The sequence below is a fragment of the Amphiprion ocellaris genome, chromosome 18 (assembly GCF_022539595.1).
Source record: "Amphiprion ocellaris isolate individual 3 ecotype Okinawa chromosome 18, ASM2253959v1, whole genome shotgun sequence".
Lineage (NCBI taxonomy): Eukaryota > Metazoa > Chordata > Actinopteri > Pomacentridae > Amphiprion > Amphiprion ocellaris.
The window spans coordinates 2,233,588-2,247,708 of NC_072783.1; the positions used below are offsets into that span (position 1 = coordinate 2,233,588).

The 14,121-nt window shown below is 34.5% G+C and overlaps 1 protein-coding gene across 1 annotated transcript; it reads right to left on the reverse strand.

Annotated features, from left to right (window-relative positions):
* Window positions 1-559: 559 nt before the first annotated feature.
* cntd1 (cyclin N-terminal domain containing 1) lies at window positions 560-14,086 on the reverse strand. The gene is made up of 7 exons (XM_055004176.1): window positions 13,707-14,086; window positions 8,670-8,745; window positions 6,952-7,123; window positions 5,628-5,790; window positions 5,370-5,514; window positions 3,715-3,811; window positions 560-1,083 (listed from the first exon to the last, which is right to left on the reverse strand). Exons 1-7 carry the CDS (start codon window positions 13,879-13,881, stop codon window positions 976-978), a joined length of 936 nt encoding a protein of 311 aa, XP_054860151.1. The 5' UTR covers window positions 13,882-14,086; the 3' UTR covers window positions 560-975.
* Window positions 14,087-14,121: the final 35 nt, after the last annotated feature.

The window sequence follows — 14,121 nt, forward strand, 5'->3', positions numbered from 1 at the left end:
AGTAAGACAGTTACTTACTAAAGGCAGGCTGTACTCATGCTTCCAGGGTTAGGTATCCCTATTCTCCACAGATGTGAACTTTGTAAGGGGAAGATAACATTGGATCCAGACATATTTGACTGGGGTGACTTTTACAGACCACAACAGGTAAACTGAAACAGAAAAACCAAATCCCTGCACTGTTTTTTTGTTTGTTGTTTTAAAAAAATACTAATTGAAGAAATGATTCTGTTTCAAGATGGACTGCATCCCTCTACAGCTTCATCCCAGGAGCAGAACCACATACGTCCGCTCATACAGCAGAGCAAGTATTTGTTTCTGAGGCGTTCGACTGTTTGACTTGTTGATTCTCGTAACTTAGATAACGTCTGATTGATAGGGTGAACATTTTGCCTTCTTCTTCTTCTCAAGTAGTTTTAGTCTGCCCCAATTAGCAAAAAAGTTGAAACATTTCTCTAGTTCCAAACGAGTATCTGAAGATTAAATATATGAATAAGAATATAAACACAGAATTTTGAATACTAAAATCTTTATTTAGTATTAAACTGAGTCATTCATTTCTCTCTGCAGACTGATTTTGCCAAAAAAGGCATTTTCAAGCATCTCTGGAAGATTCAGAGACGAGGACCCCCCTCTCAAAACACAAGTCCAAGTTCAGTTCAAATTGTGACACAAAACACATCAGTATTACAGTAAACTACAACGCATTTAATTCAGTCGAGTGGATCAGTATATGAAGCTACTGTTTTGCTATAATAACGCTAAATCAGATGTAGAAATTAATATATGCTGACAGGTAAACGTTTCATCTGTAACATTTAAATTAATCTTGCTTAACAGAAAGGACAGGTAAAATTATTCAGGTATGTTCTAGTAAACAGATTTTCTTTGCTGTGTCAACATCTACAAACTTAACCATAAAAAAAAAAAAAAATCCTATGAAGTGTTCAGTGGATTAGTTGTCAGGATTAAAGTTTATAATTGAGGGAAACCAGTACCGACTATGTGCACCAATGTCACATGAGCGAATTCACTGATGCTCCTCCCTGAGATTCCAGTGATGTGGCTCAGTTCTCCGACTACCTGCAAGAGTTTCATGAAAAAGTTGTCAAAAAGTGTGCGCTTTGTGTTGTATAGAATCCATCTATGACAGATTAAATATGCTCTTGCTTTAACTTTGATCAATTTGGTGACTTGATGTGGCGAAATGACAAAAAATTCGACAAATGGCACAGAACAAAACAAAAAAGAGCCAAAATATTTGACAAAAAAAGCAACAAACCAACAAAAAAATGAACAAATGACAATAACGGGATTTTAAAAATGACAAAAGCGAGAAACAAAACAACAAAAAATAGACAACACAAGTGAGATTAAAAAAAACACAAAATGGCAAAAATGATGCACAAAACAACAAATAAAGCAAAACAGTAAATGACAAAAATAAGACAAAAAACACAAGCAAGACGAAAAGGAAACACAAAACGACAAAAAGAAGAAAGTCACACACAAAAAACAAAAAACAACAAAAGCAAGACAAAATATCATAAAAATGAGGCATAAAACAACAAAAGAATAATTAGCAATCTAGTATTTTACTTCATGATCAAAACAACGTGTCATGGTCTAGAAATTATATAAAATTTGTAGTTTTACTGATTTACAATCTGTAGCTAATGTCTTCTCTGGAGTTTTTACACTTTACAAAGTCGTCTCATGGGCAGGATTGGACCATCTGATGGGCAAGTTTTGGCCCGTGGACCACATGTTTGACACCCTTGACTTAAGGTATTCGGACTTTAAATATATATTGGAATCATAACAAGCCACACAAGTATAATATGCATGAAATCTATCACAAAATAATAGGAGGTAAGATGTGGAGAAAAAAGTCTGAACATGTCTGGGCATGTTGTCTGTAAAACATGACCTAATGATAACCTAATAGCATGTCCGCTGTGAAATGTAATCTAACGATGAAACACGATATTTGGTGACAAGATCTGACCAATAAAAAGCTATAATTGTGTCAAAACTGTCTCTCCTATCATACGATCTAAAGGTGTGGGAAAAAGACCGATGCTCACAGCATAAAAGATGATGCACAGCTCCGTATCTTCAGTTTTTCTTGGGGTGTTAATCACTGCTAAGAATTACTCCTGGATTTTCTGTCAACACATAAATCCAGCTGCCTCTGAATGTTGACTTCTTTAGGTGATTTTTTAAATTTACACTTCATAATTAAACCTGAAGTGTGGAACTTTTGCCTCCCCCTTCTGGCAGTGACAGTAATTACATAAACACGATCAACTCAAGCCTGTTACAGGAGCCTCCAGGTGAACCTTCAACAATCCATTTTTTAGGTAGAGTAAATGTAATAGCTACATATTCTATTGCACAACATTTCACAAATACCAACATGTCCAAGTAAAGTGGCATCCCATCTCTTCTTCTGGCGCACTCCAACAAGGAAAAGTCACACCAAAGATAATCCGTTTGCCATCAGCACTGATTGCTTTCTTTTTAACCCTCGTGTCGTCATGTGGGTCAAAATTGACCCGGTTAAACGTTTGAAAATGTGGAAAAAAAAAATATTTTCACAGTGAAACTTCTGATGCCCACATTTTCAACATTTTTGGGAAATCTTTGAACATTTTCTGGTGGAAAAAAAATGTTAAAAATGTTTCTGAAGAACATTCACAAAAAATCAACCAAAATACAGCAAATTTCGCTCGATTTTGGTCGATTTTTATGTGAATATTCTTCAAGAAAATATTAGAAGTTTTACTGATATATATGGAATCACTTTAGATATTTTTAGGATTTTTTTTGAAGATTTTTACTCATTTTTGGAAAATATTTACAAGAATTTTCTTGCCAAATTTGGGGATTTCTTTTAAAATAAAACTTTTAAGGGAAATTTTTAAGGAATTATTGGAATTTTCTTCCTGAAGGTTTTGCAAATTTTCAGAAATTTGGGGAACTTTTTTGCAGATTTTTTGGGATTTTTTTCAGACAAGGAAACAATATTTTTTTGTGCCCGTAAATATGGACAACAGGAGGGTTAAGATTGTAAATACCTCCTCTGAATGTTAGGTTCTTTGTTATCTGAAATTTTTCGTAGACACCTTAGAGGGTTTTTTTGTGATATTCTTAGCTGCTGTAGCCAGCTCCTTCTCCATCTCTACATTTCACAGCTCTAGCAAATCCATCATTAAAGACTGATGCAAAACGCATCATTAGCGGTGCTCCAACACAAAAATGTCACCACAGATGCTACATTTAAAACTCCTGTATACTGAAAAATACATAGATTCACCCTGCATTGATGGGCTGAATGAGCATTGTGGGATTTTTTAACCCTCCTGTTATCTTCATTTACAGCCACCAAAAAATATTGTTTCCTTGTCTGAAAAAAAAAATCCAAAAAAATCTGCAAAAAAATTCCCCACATTTCTGAAAATTTGCAAAACCTTCAGGAAGAAAATTCCAATAATTCCTTAAAAGTTTCCCTTTAAAGTTTTATTTTAAAAATCCCCCAAATTTGGCAAGAACATTCTTGGAAATATTTTGCAATAATTTTTTCCACATTTTCAAACTTTAAAACGGGTCAATTTTGACCCGCAGGACGCGAGGTTTAAATGTCACAAACAATCAGTTATTTGTAAAAGTCTCGCACTCCTGCTTTAAGACAAAGACTAAAAAGTGTTTCACCTGCTTCCATTTTCTGAAATGGAGGATGAATGTAGCCACGGCGATGACACCAACACCAAGGAGCATGCAGTCTTCTGTCACTGTCACAAACTTCTCTCTGGTTTTCAGAGGTGATAAATGCAGCATTAAAGCAAACATTATCAGTGCTTTCATATTAACAATCAACCAAATGGCTGCGTGTTGCTGTGAAAACAGCGTCTTGCAGCTTTATAGTATCTTTCAGCTCACGGTTTTGGTTTTGTGGCACAAAACTTTGTTGTTTTTTCACACTAACTGCTCACAGAGACAGAGAAAGTTCACACCTGACACGACATGCTCAGCGCTAAATAGCAGATAAACAGAGTTAAACGACAGGCCGGTGGAGCATTAGCTGCTAGTGAAGTTGTCAAAAAAAAAAAAACAGAGCTCAAAGTAAAGGAAAGAAAGAGAACTTTAAAGCTGTAGCCGGCAGGAATCCGGAAAAGGCAAAATAAAAATAAAAAAATACTAGAATTTGAAAAAATATGTTCTCCTCCTGTCTTATCTGATGAGTAAAAAGCTCTATGATTGGTTAATATCTCTCATTACAGGCTAGATTTCTTAAGTCAGGAGGATGGAGTCTAGTTTGTTCTCAGACAACATGAATTGTAATTTGTTGAAAGATTAAGCATGGAATTATTGCTCAGTGATGCCATAAAAATAACACCTACCCCTGCTTGAACAGGAAATTAGCCTTTAAATGAATGCTAATCAGCTGGATGTGTAAACTGCATGCTAACAAGTTCACTATGTCTCAAAAGTTGACAAAATGTTAACCCTTGTGTCGTTCCGCGGGTCAAAATTGGCCCGGTTTAAAGTTTGAAAATGTGGGGAAAAAAATATATATTTTCACAGTGAAACTTCTGATGTCCACATTTTCAACATTTTTGGGAAATCTTTGAACATTTCTGGTAGAAAAAAAAGAAATGTTAAAAGTGTTTCTTCAGAATATTCACAAAAAAATCAACCAAAATCCATTTCGCTGGATTTTGGTTGATTTTTATGTGAATGTTCTTAAAGAAAATATTTAAATAAATAAAAATAAATAAGTTTTACAGATATATATGTAATCACTTTAGATATTTTTAGGATTTTTTTGGAAGATTTTTACTCATTTTTTTGAAAATACAAGAATTTTCTTGACAAATTTGGGGGATTTTTTAAAAAATAAAATCTTTAAGGGAAACTTTTAAGGAATTATTGGAATTTTCTTCCTGAAGGTTTTGCAAATTTTCTGAAATTTGGGGAATTTTTTTGCTGAATCTCTGGATTTTTTCCGGACAAGGAAGCAATATTTTTTGGTGCCTGTAAATGAGGACAACAGGAGGGTTAATGTTGTGTTCACAGTTTTTTTCCAAGTTGCCAAATAATCCATTTACCGCAGGTTTAATAACCTCCTCCAGCAACAGCATTAGCCTGTCAGGATTTAATAGCTCTTGGGTAAATGTGCTGCAGGGGGACGAGTGATACGAGAAACATGATAGCGCAGGCCAAAATATTGAGCCAAAACAGCGTAGATGGCTGTCAGATGGTGGTAATCAACTCATCTGTCAGTCAAGCAGCTTGTCCACTCCACCATGACAACAACCACCTGTCCCAAAACATCAGAAACTATGTCTTAAGGAGAAATCTAACACCTCTGTTCCATGGATGGCTCGACACACTGAGTGGTCGTCGTTAACAAGGTGTCGAAGATGGCCGTCCTCTGCAGGCTGATGAACTGGACAACATGCTGGCAGTGGTGATAAAGTCGGTCCACAGGGATGGACGGCTCGTTGTGTCCTACGAGAGTTTAGTTTTCATTTTTAAATGCAGCTCGTAAATGAATTTAATTATCATCACAGAGCCCGTTACATTAACATTCTAAGTTTGAACTAAGTCTGTGTTTGTCTTACCGAGCACCTCCAGGAGTATTTCCACGTACGTCATAGGGTTTGTGACATTTACGTTGAACTCAAGCCCTTTCAAGACCATCAGCTCCGACTCTAGGACAGTCTGTTTGGAAACACGGTGGCCGGCTGAGTGCAGAAAGCGCACCGCAGTGTTGTTGTCAATCATCTGAAAAATATAACAACTTTATAAGATTAATCTATTTTTAATCAGAGGGCTTGGCAAATGCCAAAGGACATTTAACCCGCCTGTTGTCCTCATTTACAGGCACCAAAAAATATTGTTTCCTTGTCTGAAAAAAATTCCAAAATTAGCAAAAAAAAAAAAAAATCGCCAAATTTCCTAAAATTTGCAAAACCTTCAGGAAGAAAATTCCAATAATTCCTGAAAAGTTTCCCTGAAAAGTTTTATTTAAAAAAAATCTCCCAAATTTGGCAAGAAAATTCTTGTAAATATTTTCAAAGAATGAATAAAAATCTTCCAAAAAAATCCTAAAAGTATCTGAAGTGATTCCATATATATCAGTAAAACTTCTAATATTTTCTTTAAGAACATTCAGAAAAAAATCTACCAAAATCCAGTGAATTTCGCTGGATTTTGGTTGATTTTTTTATGTGAATGTTCTTCAGAAACATTTTTAACATTTCTTTTTTTCCACCAAAAAATGTTCGAAGATTTCCCAAAAATGTTGAAAATGTGGACATCAGAAGTTTCACTGTGAATTTTTTTTTTTTTTTCCACATTTTCAAACTTTAAACCGGGTTAATTTTGACCCGCAGGACGACATGAGGGTTAACCAAACATTAGCATTGCTGTATGTTTATTTTTGACCCAGCAGATTTTGTAATTTTTAGAAGACCTTCAATAAATCTATGTAAGAACCAAAATACATGATTGTTTTTTGTAACAGACGGATGTGTTTCAAAGATTCCATCACAGAAAATAAATTAAGAGTTATAGGAGTCACTGGAAACTAAAGACCACCCTGATTTACATGGACTTAACATGTGTGGACACTTTAGTTCACAGCTTCACATATATTCTTCCGCCACAAAGGTTATAATGTTCAGTTTTTTGTTCAGTCAGTTGTTGTTTTAGAGAAGAGTTGACTCAAGTGTTTGGACATTTTGGAGGCTGCAGTTTGAGGTCAGGGGTTTCTTCCAAGAAGGAATTCGTGGCGCCCAACGAGGAGGTATTACTCACCGCCAACATGAAAAGAATCAAGAAAAAAATTAATATATGGATATTTATTTAACTTGCTTTGTTAATTTTGGTTTCAGTGGCAGCCAGATGGTGAAAAATAACATTTGCTTTCAATGCAGAACTTACATGACTGTGCAAAGACATTTTGCTCGCGAGCTGCACACAGGAGAAGACGACGAGGGGGAATCTGTCTTTGAGCTTGGCAAAAATAGCATCTTCGTAACTTCTTGGTTGCTCACCAGCTGCACCTGGAGGAGTGGGCGTGGTGAGCAAATCTGTAAGGTGCTTCACCATGAACCTGGGGGAGGTAATAATCCACATAAGAATATATAAAGCCTTACAATATGAATCCAGCGACAATAACATGGATGTTGAAGAAAGATGGGAATTGGAAGCATACCTAAAAATAACAGAGGATGATTGGGAGGAAACGTTCAGAAATGGACATAAATTAACCCTCCTGTTGTCTTCATTTACAGCCACCAAAAAATATTGTTTCTTTGTCTGAAAAAAAATCCAAAAAAAAATCAGCAAAAAAATTCCCCAAATTTCTGAAAATATGCAAAACTTTCAGGAAGAAAATTCCAATAATTCCTTAAAAGTTTCCCTTAAAAGTTTTTTTTTTTTTTTTTTTTTTAAATCCCCCAAATTTGGCAAGAAAATTCTTGGAAATATTTTTAAAAAATTAGTAAAAATCTTCCAAAAAATCCTCAAAATATCTAAAGTCATTCCATATATATCAGTAAAACTTCTAATATTTTCTTAAGAACATTCACAAAAAAAATCAACCAAAATTCAGTGAAATTCGCTGGATTTTGGTTGATTTTTTGTGAATGTTCTTAAGAAACATTTTTAACATTTCTTTTTTTCCACCAGAAAATGTTCAAAGATTTCTCAAAAATGTTGAAAATGTGGACATCAGAAGTTTCACTGTCAAAATGTTTTCTTTTCTCCACATTTTCAAACTTTAAAACGGGTCAATTTTGACCCGCAGGATGACACGAGGGTTAACAAACAGTCCAACGTGGAGGGAGTTCGATTGGAAAGTGAAGATGCGTAAATTTAACACCCCGTCTGTTGTCGCAAAATACAGTAAAACATCCGATTTGTGTTGGAGGAACTGTGGCATGGTGGGTGACTTCATTGTGGGTGACTTTTGGAGGTGTGTGAAAATAGAAATAAAAGGAATTGTGGGTGTTGATCTCCATCTTGATCGAACCCTGTATATACCCGGGATATTACCTGAAGATCTGATAGACAGAGATAGTAGATACCTGTCGAGAGTCCTGCTCTTGATAGCAAAGAAAATGATCACAATCAATTGGTTGAAGCCGCATCCCCCCAACATAATTAATGGATAAACTGAGTAAAAAAGGCTTTTATGATGGAAAAAATCACAGCAAGGCTACAAGTGAAACTAGAAAAATTTGAGAGGAGATGGAAATCGATAACACAAGTGACACCAGAGCTCTAAATACCTCTTTTTTTTTTTATGTATTTATTTTACTTAAATAAGTTGTTTTTTAGTTGCATACTCACCCATGCTAGTGAATATTACAAGTCAGAATCAAGATTGCTGTTGGCATCTGTGTAAAATATGTAATCTTGACTTATGTATGACTTGTACAGAAAGGAGCTATTATATGTATTTATGATTGAAGGCAACATGATATGGAGTGAGTAGGTTGTAAAGTGTGGTGGTGTGATTTTTGAAGATCTGCTTTACCTATGTGGAATAAATAAAAAGTTTTTTAAAAAATGATAATAATCCACATAAGGGCATGTCTAAACCAATAATGCACAGGGTGTGACAGGAAACGCTATATGTGCCGCTCCTTTTTTACCTTTGAAGTAATTCAATAGCGTGGTATCCAGCCAGCGGGTCAAGTCTCAGTTCTCTGGATATCAGGAGGATGTGCTCTGAGTAACACAAGACAGGAAGTGAGCAAAGAACAGTTCATTAAAACGTGTTTTTGAATGCAACCATGAACTCAGCAGATCACCTAATACATACCAAGTACATCTGCAGACAGTAATTTAGAAGAAAATCAGCTTTAACCCTTGTGTCATCCTGCGTCTTGTTTGAAAATGTGGAGAAAAAAAAATTTACATAGTGAAACTTCTGATGAAAAAAAATCAACCAAAAAATCAACCAAAATCCAGCAAATTTCACTGGATTTTGGTTGTTTTTTTTTCCTGAATGTTCTTAAAGAAACATTTTTAACATTTTTTCCACCAATTTTTTTTTCCCACATTATCAAACTTTAATAAAATGGGTGAATTTTGACCCGTAGGACGACACGAGGGTTAAAAGGAATTTAAGTATTTGACTTTTGTCTGCTCCATCCTGTCTGAACAACAGGTTAAACCAGGGAATGTCACACCTAATAATTATTCAAATAAACTATATTTTAGCTGATGTGTGAGCTACAACGGAGCATATGGATGTTCTGGATGTTGGTTTGTGTGCCAAGGAGCTGGCAGCTGGTGGACTCTGCTAAGATTTATATTGAGACTGGACCTCCATAATGACAGGGTTCCCAATTCCAGGTGTGTAATGAGAGGGTGTAGTGAGGCTTAGTGGGCCACATACAGGTCGTCCTGTTCAGCTATAGGCACTACCTGCTGGATAAAGACACTCATCACCTTTAAAATAGATTATAGTTGATCATAAATAGCTTGAATGTTATTTTACTGTCCGCTAAAGTCTGATCTGATGAGTGAAGTCTAAACATTTATCATGGAGATTTCTCAGTTTCACAATCTCTCAGCCTCTCTAATGATTAATGTAACTAACAGAACATGTTATTGTTTTATTGTGAGTTGCTGGGGTTAGATAAGCTATCATTAGGTTATGGATAGGTTTTATTTTTATTTTTTATCAGCAACACAGGTAGCTGATAAACTCTGAGTATCATTTATTATTTATTATTGGTTTGAGGTGGAGTTATGGGACTTTATGGGTGAACTTTTCCCCCCAGCAGCACCTGAATCTCTACTCCTAGACTATCTAAAGCAGGAGTGTCAAACATGTGGCCCTCAGGCCAAAACTGGTCCTCCAGAGGGTTCAATCTGGCCCTCAAAGTGTAAAAATTACCGAGAAGACATTAACTGCAGATTGTAAATTAGGAAAACTACAAATGTGAAATTATTTCTAGACCATGACAAGTTGTTTTGATGTTAAGGGATTGTTCTTTTGTCATTTTGTGTCTCATTTTTGTAATATTTTGTCTCATGATGTTGTCATTTTGTTTCTTGTTTTTGTCTTTTTATTTCCTTTTTGTCTCGCTTATGTTTTTTGTCTTATTTTTGTCATTTTGTGTTTTGCTTTCTTCATTGTTTTTGTGTATCGTGTCATTTTGTGGGTTTTTTGTCTCGCTTGTGTTGTTAGTCTATTTTTTTGTCATTTTGTTTCTCGCTTTTGTCATTTTTTGTCTAACTCTTGTCGTTTGTCAAATTTTTTGTCTCTGTTTTGTTTCCTATTGTCTAATTTTTGTCGTTTTGTGTCTCATTTTTGCAACATTCTGTCTTGTTTTTGTAGTTTTTTTGTCTTTTTTTGTCTGACTTCTGTCGTTTGTCTCATGTTTTTGTTTCTCATTTTTGTTGTTTTGAGTTTCCTTTTTGTTTCGCTTATGTTTGTTGTCTTATTTTTGTCATTTTGTGCTTTGCTTTATTCATTGTTTTTGTGTATCGTCTTTGTCGTTCAGTGTTTTTTTTTGTCTCGCTTGTGTTGCTAGTCTTTTTTTTGTCATTTTGTTTCTCGCTTTTGTAATTTTTGTCTATTTTTTTGTCTAATTTTTGTCCATTTTTTGTCGCTTTGTAACTTTTTTGTCCATTTTTTTGTCCAATTTTGTTTTGTTTCTTGTCGTTTGTCTAATTTTTTTGTCATTTTGTTCTCGTTTTTGTCGTTTTGTGTCTCATTTTTGGAATATTTTGTCTTGTTTTTGTTTTTTTGTCTGATATTTGTCGTTTTGGTCATAAAGTAAAATACCGTATCATTCAGTTCCAGATAGCTGTGACTAAATGTTTTGTTCCTTTGTAGACACTTTGTGATCTGGAAGTTGAAATGTGGAAATGATAAACTGAGGCTGAATGTTGTTGAAATGTAATTTATTTTTATTAATAAATTTCAGATTGTTCATAATGTTCATAATGTTTTGTAAAAAGATAACTCCTTAAATGTGAACATTTTTGCACTAAAACAAAGGAAAAATATGGAGTTCTGTTTATTTATAGGTTAATATGCTCTGATTTTACTGGTCCGATCCACTTGAGATCAAATTGGGCTGAATGTGGAACCTGAACTAAAATGAGTTGGACACCTCTGATCTAAAGAGCTATCTCACAAATTACTAATAAATAAAACGTGTGCAGACCTTTACACATCATAAAAAAGACCAATTTCAAGGCAAACACTTTAAGAATCAGCGTTCAGGTAGCCTGCACTCACTGTAATATTAATGTGGAACATGTTCTCAGCATAAACAAGGTGAAATTACCTTACTGCGGCATAGAAGCTCACATTTTATATTCCATTTACTCTGAAACAACTTGAAAATGGTGCAACAGTTAGGTTAAAATCTAAAGCCTGCTGAGGTGGTCAAACACCTGCTGTAGTTGGCTTCTGATTCAGCACTAAAGAGAAAAGTTTAATCACTTTAATGATGTAAAACCATGTTAGATATTTTAGGTAAATTGCTGAAATCTTTATTTTATCTGTCAAAATGCCAAAAAGGGAGATTTCTGTGTTTCTTTTGGCATGATTAGATGAGGTTCGGATCCTAGACGGGTCAAATCTAGACAAGATTGTCTCTGAGAGGCTAAAGACTACTTTAAAAAACAGGCTCTGCTTTGTGAAACCTTAATTCTGTTTGAGAAAAAGGAAATAAAGTAGACTTCACTGCTCACATCAGGACCACATTAGACCAGACCAGATCTAAAACCGCTGTATTTGGATGAGTCGAATATGGACTAGATTGTCTCAGAGAGGGTAAAGGGTGTGTTAGACTGTTTTTGATTTGTGGAACCTTTACCTATTTACTAAAAAAAGAAAACTGCACTGCCTCTTCTACGTTGTACCACATTAAACTAGGTCCAGATAAAAAAAAAAACACTATATATAGACTAGTCAAATCTGGATTGCGTCGTCTCAGAGAGGTTAAAGAGTCTTTAAAACACAGTCTCTGATTTGTGAAACCTTTATTCTATTTGTGCAAATGCGAAAGGGGCAAATTGAACAGCTTTTCTACATTTAGACAACAATAAACTAGGTCCAGATTTAGAACAAACACTATATATAGACTGGTCGAATCTGGACTTGATTGTGTCAGAAAGGCTTTTGTGTATTTAACACTGTTTCTGATTTGTGAAACCTTTTATTCCAGTTGTCAAAACGGGGGAAAAGGGACAGTTCACTTATTTTTTTCGCATGCAGGCTACATTAACTGCCGAATCAGAGGCTAACTTCAGCATCTTAATCATGTCAAGATCCCAAACAATGCCTCATACAACTGCAGTAAAAAAAAAAACAAGGAAGCATTTACCTGCTAGTTATCACACCTGTGTGTCATATAAGTAAATTAAACATGTCTTACCTGGTGTGCGGTGTAATTTAGAAATTCAAATGTGCAAAATGTGGCAAAAGAAAACTCTGAGTTTGTTTATCCAAATAACAATTACTAACATAAATACCATTTAAAATCTGACATTTGGCTTAAAAATGTACCTGTATTAACAAAAGTGTTCAAATAGTGGTGTAAAAAGGCAGATAGCACTATTTGTTCACCAAACTCTCATGCAAACATTATTTGTGAATGTGTTTTTCTAGGTATTGCACACTTATTATTATTGTTTGACTTGAAATGTATTTATCATCTACTTTTTTGCTTTTCTGGTCTTCATTATTGCACCATTTATATTAGAAAGGGTAGACTAAATGTTATTTTTTTCTAAAAATTGAGTGATGCAATATAACTCAACGATTTAGTGTTTTACCTTATGATTAAAACGACAAGTCAGACAAAAAAGACAAAAAACAGACGAGACACAATGAGACACAAAACGACAAAAATGAGAAACAAAATGACAACAAAATGAGAGAAATGTCAGGAAATAAACAAAAAAGAGACAAAAAAATTTGACAAAACAAGTTGCAAATTGACAAAAAAAATCGACAGACAAAAATTAGACAAAAATTGACAAAATGAGAAACAAAATGACAAAAAAAATAGACTAACAACACAAGCGAGACAAAAAAACACAAAAAAAGAATAAAACAAAACACAGAATGACAAAAATAAGACAAAAAACATAAGCGAGACAAAAAGGAAACACAAAAAGACAAAAACGAGAAACAAAATGACAAAAACATGAGACAAATGACAAAAGTCAGGCAAAAAACCCCAAAAAGGACAAAAAAACAACAAAAACAAGACAAAATATTAGAAAAATGAGATACAAAACTACAAAAATGAGAAACAAAATGACAAAAAATGAGACAAAGGACAAAAAAATACACAAAAATGACAAAAGCGGGAAACAAAAGGACCAAAAATAGACAACACAAACGAGACAAAAAAAAACCCACAAAACGATACACACAAACAATGAGTAAAGCAAAACATAAAATGACAAAAGTAAGATAAAAAAGACAAAAAAAACAAAAACATGACAAAATATTACAAAAATGAGACACAAAAAGACAAAATTTAAAGTAATTTTTATACTTTACTTTATACTAGACCCTCTGGTGGGCCGGTTTTGGCCGGGGCCGCGCTAGCTAGCTTTAACTTTTTAACTGTATTAGCAAAACGGTTCATAGCAGTTATTTGACACAACGGTTATTAGCAAGCTAAAATGAAAAATTCTAAACTTTTACTTACCTATGAGTCTTTTATTCTTAAAGGTGCCGCTACATTCTGATAAACTGTTGAGACTGTCTTTGTTCCTTTTGTTGAAATTAAACAGAAAATCAGTGAGCAGCTCAGAAGAAGCTTCTCGAAATTTCAAACTGACGACGTCACTTTGGTTTGGAGAGCAAAGCAGCCTTTTGGCCATTTCAGCTAAACCGGCAAACGTTAGCTTTTTGACTGAGACCACGAAATTAGTTATATTTAAAACAAACTGGAAGAATATTGCGTTCAAATTTGTCCAAAATGAACTAGAAACACAAAAAACTAAATCTTATGTTTTCCAAAAGATGGCGCTGTTCACGTAGTTTTACTCCTAGGAACAAAAAGGTGCTACTGGGGGCTCATTTGGACGTTACGCATTTATGTTCCGTTAGCACATAGCTAA